The sequence below is a fragment of the Culex quinquefasciatus genome, chromosome 2, assembly GCF_015732765.1.
Source record: "Culex quinquefasciatus strain JHB chromosome 2, VPISU_Cqui_1.0_pri_paternal, whole genome shotgun sequence".
NCBI classification, from domain to species: domain Eukaryota; kingdom Metazoa; phylum Arthropoda; class Insecta; order Diptera; family Culicidae; genus Culex; species Culex quinquefasciatus.
Window position 1 is genome coordinate 11,379,370 of NC_051862.1, and position 6,154 is coordinate 11,385,523.

The 6,154-nt window shown below is 27.4% G+C and overlaps 1 protein-coding gene across 1 annotated transcript; it reads left to right on the forward strand.

Moving 5' to 3' along the window:
- The first annotated feature begins 698 nt into the window (after positions 1–698).
- LOC6054189 lies at positions 699–1,803 on the forward strand. Its single transcript, XM_001870112.2, has 2 exons — positions 699–894; positions 950–1,803. Exons 1-2 carry the CDS (start codon positions 775–777, stop codon positions 1,700–1,702), a joined length of 873 nt encoding a protein of 290 aa, XP_001870147.2. The 5' UTR covers positions 699–774; the 3' UTR covers positions 1,703–1,803.
- Positions 1,804–6,154: the final 4,351 nt, after the last annotated feature.

Below are 6,154 nucleotides of genomic sequence, written 5' to 3' on the forward strand. Positions count from 1 at the left end.
ATTCTTAAATTCTTAAATTCTTAAATTCTTAAATTCTTAAATTCTTAAATTCTTAAATTCTTAAATTCTTAAATTCTTAAATTCTTAAATTCTTAAATTCTTAAATTCTTAAATTCTTAAATTCTTAAATTCTTAAATTCTTAAATTCTTAAATTCTTAAATTCTTAAATTCTTAAATTCTTAAATTCTTAAATTCTTAAATTCTTAAATTCTTAAATTCTTAAATTCTTAAATTCTTAAATTCTTAAATTCTTAAATTCTTAAATTCTTAAATTCTTAAATTCTTAAATTCTTAAATTCTTAAATTCTTAAATTCTTAAATTCTTAAATTCTTAAATTCTTAAATTCTTAAATTCTTAAATTCTTAAATTCTTAAATTCTTAAATTCTTAAATTCTTAAATTCTTAAATTCTTAAATTCTTAAATTCTTAAATTCTTAAATTCTTAAATTCTTAAATTCTTAAATTCTTAAATTCTTAAATTCTTAAATTCTTAAATTCTTAAATTCTTAAATTCTTAAATTCTTAAATTCTTAAATTCTTAAATTCTTAAATTCTTAAATTCTTAAATTCTTAAATTCTCAAATTCTTAAATTCTTAAATTCTAAACTATTGATTTCATTTCGTAATTTGCGAATGCCCCCTTCTTTAACAAATTTTGTTCTTACGTCGAGCTCATTGAACGCACTCATCTGTCATTGCAAACAAAACAAAGTTTTTTTTTCTGCTCCAAAGTTTAGAATCCGGAACAATTCCGTAGAAAATTGTCGCTAAAATGTATCCAAAACATTATCAAAGGTGCTGCCGTCTGTGTCTGGGCACTTCCAAGAAGCAGCTAGAAATCTTCGCCGTTCCAGAACTTTCGAAAATGCTTCAAATGCTGTACAAGTTGGAGGTCAGTAATTTCGTGCCCTTATTCCGAAATTAAACGAAAATTTCTACCGGAACAGATTACCCCGATGGACGATGTCAGCACCACCGTCTGCGTCGACTGTTATTACGAGGCAAAGGTGTTCAGCAACTGGTTGCGAGTTCATCGGAAGCTGAAACAGCAGTCCGAGCAGTACCAAGCGATTTTCGAAAAGCAACTGAAGGTAACGGAACCGATCGAAAAGGTCTTCGGCATCAACTGGAAGACCAACAGCCTTCTGAAGAACCACCTTAGCCAGCAGCATCAGATACGGCAGGAACTACTCAACTGGGACCAACGGATCGCTAGCGCAGCGGAAAATGATCCGGCAAGATGCGAACTCTGCTCCGGTGTCTTTCCGGACGCAAGATCCCTTCGTCATCACAAACTCAACGTCCACAAGATCGGCCTTGGTCAGCCGTCGAATCCCGTCCCAGAGAGGCAACCGATGAAGAGGGTGCATCGTTCCCGGTCGACTCGAGCTATGGAGAATTACCCGGAACCAACGGGACGGATCACAAGGCGAAGCAAATCCATTGCCTGCCCGGTGGAACTGCTGCAGTCGTTGAGTCAGCCCCCGGCGTGTCGGACTCGTTCCAAGAGCCAAGATGTGGAAAAGTTGCTGGCGGAAGCAGCAACAAAAGATGTTCCCCACAGGTTCTTTTGCGACATTTGTGGCCACGGATTCGCATCGAAGTATCGTGTCGTTCGACACAAGAAAAAGGAGCACAAAACTCCGAACTCCATAACTCATGTACAAGGCAGTTTGAACGGGCCTGATTCCGCACCTTGAACAATACAGAACCGGATTCAGCTAGAGGACCCCAACGGAAGCGTTCGACGATGAGTTGGTGAAGATTTTTTTTACTTTATTTTTATTTGTTACGCTGCTTTTTAGGTTTACTTTGAAAAATATATATATATATATATATTTCAGTTAGAGTTAAATTCTTTTTAAGTGCATCTCCAGCGCGAGTAGCAAGTATCGAAGCAAATCAAATTTGCACCCGACGTCGGTCGGACGGTAGCAAATTTGCTCTCAGTTCTTCGGGATTTCACTTTGCTACCCGCTATTCTGGTGGTTTGCTACTGCGGCAAATGGAATGATGCACGGAAACTGAATCATGCACGGAGAAAAAATTTAAAATGTTTTTTTATGTAAAAAATAAATAAAAAAAATAAAATAAAAAAAATAAAAAATTTAAGAAAATTTAAAAAAATAAAAAATTGAAAATATTTCAAATAATTTTAAAAAATTAAAAAAAATTAAAAAAAAATTAAAAAATAAATTAAATTAATAGAAAATTAAAATTAAAAAAAAACTGATTGAAAAAAAAATTCAAAAATATCTTTTTTTAACAAAATTTTAAAAAATAAAACAAAATAAAAATATTAAAAAATGACAAAATTTAACAAAAAATAAAAAAAAATAAAATGTAAAAAAATTAAAGAAAATTTAAAAAAATCAGATACATTAAAAATTGAAAAAAATAAAAAAGAATAAAAAAATTTAAAGAAATTTGAAATCATTTTTCAAAATTTAAAAAAATTAAAAATTGAAAAAAAAATAAAAATTAAAAAAAAATAAAGAAATTGAAAAAAAATTAAAATTAAAAAAAAAATAAAAAAGTGAAAAATTAAAAAAATACATATATACAAAACTTAAAAATAATTAAAAATTAAAAAATTTTAAAATTAAAAAAAAATAACAAATTTAAAGCAATTCAAAAAAAATAAAAATTTAAAAAAATCAAAAAAATTAAAAATATTTAAAAAATAGAAAAAATAAAAAAAAATAAAAAGATTGAAAAAAATTAAAAGAAATTAAAAAAAGCTATTCAAATTAACAAAAAAGCAACAAAAAATAAGCTTTTTAAACACATTTTTGAATTTTTGTGCTTTTGAATTTTTGTATTTTTGAGTTTAAAAAATTTCGAATTTTTGACTTTTTGAATTTTTTATTATTATGCTATTTAAACGCATTTTTGAACTTTTGTATTTTTGAAATTACTTTTTAATTTTTTGAATCCTCGAATTTTTAAATTTTTGAATTTTTGAATCATACACAAGAGCAGACATACAAAAAACACCTACAAAAAGCCCCGCGGTGGGCTTGTTTCGGTGGCAAACTTACTACCCTAGCGATGGGGATGACGAAGTTTTTTCAAGGTGCAGGGTTGTTACGGAAAAGTCGAAAAAAAATCCGCGCCAGATCCGCGCTGACCCCAAAACCCAATCCGCGCGAAATCCGCGCCATATAAAAAAAAATCGCGACAAACATAGAAGAGAGAGTAATACAGAAAGCATTTGGATCAGTACCGTTGATCAGATGTGGATTCATATCCCACCAGCACCAAGTGGAACCTTTTTTGCCATTTCTGAAACAATATTAGCATTTTTTGTAGCACTTTAAATATCGTTGCTTTAAAAACAAATTCAGGGAAAAAATAAATTCAAAAATTTAAAAATTTTAAACCATAAAATAAAACACCAAATTATACAATCTAGCGATTTTGTACTTGATAATTCTCGCCAAAATTTTACTCTGGAAAATCGAAATACGAAATTTCTATTATTTTCTTCTCTAAATTCCTCTAAACTAAAATGTGACATCGAAAACAATCCGAACTAAGAAAATGGCAAAAAAATTAAATTTAATAATTTAAAAATTTAATAATTTAAAAATTTAATAATTTAAAAATTTAATAATTGAAAAAATTTAAAAATTCAATAATTTAAAAATTCAATTATTTAATAATTTCATAACTTAAGATCTTTCTTAAAAATAAAAAAATCAATTGTAATATTTTCGTATTTTTTCAATTTAATCATTCGTACTTTTCACGTTTTTTCAAATTATGAATTTTATTTTTTTTTTTAATTGAATATGTAAATTCTGAAATTTCAAATTGTTGAATTCCAGAATTCTTTTTTTTATTTTGACATTACATTTCGCTTTAAGACGGAGATTTTATTAGATTGCTAAGTGGATTTCGTCATGTTGTGATAATTGGGAGTAGAATCAATTCTACCTGAATCAGAGTGGCAACAGAATTTTTCATTTTTAAATAAACCAAAAATTTAAAATTTTCAATTTTTATATTGAAAAAACTTAGAAAATCTAAAAAGTTTCATAGCTTGAAATTTTTGAAATTCTGAAATTTTTCGAATTTTGTTATTTTGATTTTAATAAAATTGTTATTAATATAAATGGTTAAGCAGATGTTTTAAAAATAATGAGTTGTAATGTTATGTTAAATTTATATAACAAATCTCAATACATTCGCTCCTTGAAGATTATTTCGATTTTTCGTTTTAAAGCACGGTATGCTGATCGGAAGGAACGCGGTCAAGAAATGTGTTCTTTTCGTGACAACCCCAAGAAAAGTTGACGGTTCGGTATGAGCGCGATTGACGGTGTGCGCGCTTGAGGTTGTTTCGAGGAAAAAATAAAAAGATTAAAAATATTCAAAACTTAAAATTAAAAAGATTATAAATGTTTATTCAAAAACTTTTAACAACAATTATAAACAAAATTAAGAAACCAATAATTGAACATTTCTTTAAAAAAAAAAAACAGAAAATTAGAAATTCTTAAATTCTTAAACAAGAAAAACTACAATTTAAAAAAATATGTAATTATGAAATAAGGAAATTTAAAAAAAATAGGAAATCAGGGAATTAGGAAATTTGGAAATTATGATATTAGCAAATTAGTAAAATAAAGAAAATTAGGAAATAAGGAAATTATGAAATAAGGAAACAAGGAAATTAAGAAATTAGGAAATAAGAAAATTTTAAATTAGGAAACTAGGAAATTAGGAAGTAAGGAAGTTAGGAAATTAAATAAGGAAATTAGGATATTAGGAAGTGAGAAAGTTAGGAAGTTAGAAAATTGGGAAATTAGGATATCAGGAAACTAGGAAATTAGGAAGTTAAGAAGTTAGGAAGTTAGGAAATTAGGACGTAAGGAAATTAAGAAGTTAGGAAATTAGGAAGTTAGGAAATTAGGAGTTTAGGAAGTTAGGATGTTAAGGAAATTTGTAAAAACGGAAGTCAGGGAATTTGTAAATTATTAAATAAGGCTGGTACAAATTGGGTACAAATGTTAATATTTTTTTCCTGAATTCTTAAATTCTTAAATTCCTAAATTCCTAAATTCTTAAATTCTTAAATTCTTTAACTCTTAAACTCTTAAATTCTTAAATTCTTAAATTTTTAAATTCTTAAATTCTTAAATTCTTGAATTCTTAAATTCTTAAATTCATAAATTCTTAAATTCTTAATTTTTTTAAATTCCAAATTCTTATTTTTTTTTTAAATTTTGGAAGAAATAGAGTTTTTGATTGTTATAATTTCGAGGTTTTCGGAAATTTGTATTTACGAATTTCTATATTTTCAAACTTTTTGAATTCAGACTTGTACATTCGTTTCGAATTTTAACATTTTTGAGCTAGGAATTTATGAAAACTTTAATATTATAATTATTATTCAATTCTGCATATTTTTAATTTTGATTTTCCAAATTTCAGATTTTTGTTGAAATTTTCTTATTATTGAAAAAAAAAATGTTATTTGAAATTTCTGAAATGTTGGTTTTTTCACATTTTTGAATTTGTTGTTTGGTTGGATTTCAAAATTTCAGATTATTATTGTATTTTCAGTAAGAACATAGATATTTGTATGATTATTGTCAAGTTTAATTTCGCTCTGATTTACTTCATTTTGGTCTCGCGAGTGTGGATAAATCGGACAGTGCAGGGGACTCATAATCCAGAGGTAGCTGGTTGGTACTAGCAATAAATTGTTGGTGACAAGATGGCCGACATCTATAAACACAACTTCTTTTTTTACTCCATTTCGACCGAAAAACTAAATCTGTCCTTTTAGTTTCAATATTCTGCTTTTTGAGATTCGGCTGGAATTTTAAATATTATTATCTCCAATACAAAATTATTAAAACGTTTGGAATTATCAGTCGTATTCAAAAAGAAAAATTACAATTCTTTGATTTTTTCATCAAAACATATAACAAACAAGCACCGCGCGAAGAAACGTCAAAGGCAATCTTTCCGTTTCTGTTACTTTTCAGCTGCGTACCGCTTAAGAAAAATCTTTTCGTGACCCTTTCCTTGACCGTTTCTTGGGCGTTTTTTTGTATGGAGTTTTGCGTTCCTTCCCATCTGCGTATCAGCCTTAAGAAAAAAAATCAATAATTTTTAGAAGAAAAATTTCTTCGTTGACA

Excerpts from the sequence above, each read along its gene's own strand:
- LOC6054189 (XM_001870112.2), top strand. The coding sequence starts at position 775 with ATGTATCCAAAACATTATCAAAGGTGCTGCCGTCTGTGTCTGGGCACT. Across the intron at positions 895-949 it reads AAATGCTGTACAAGTTGGAG|ATTACCCCGATGGACGATGT; the intron begins GTCAGTAATTTC and ends CTACCGGAACAG.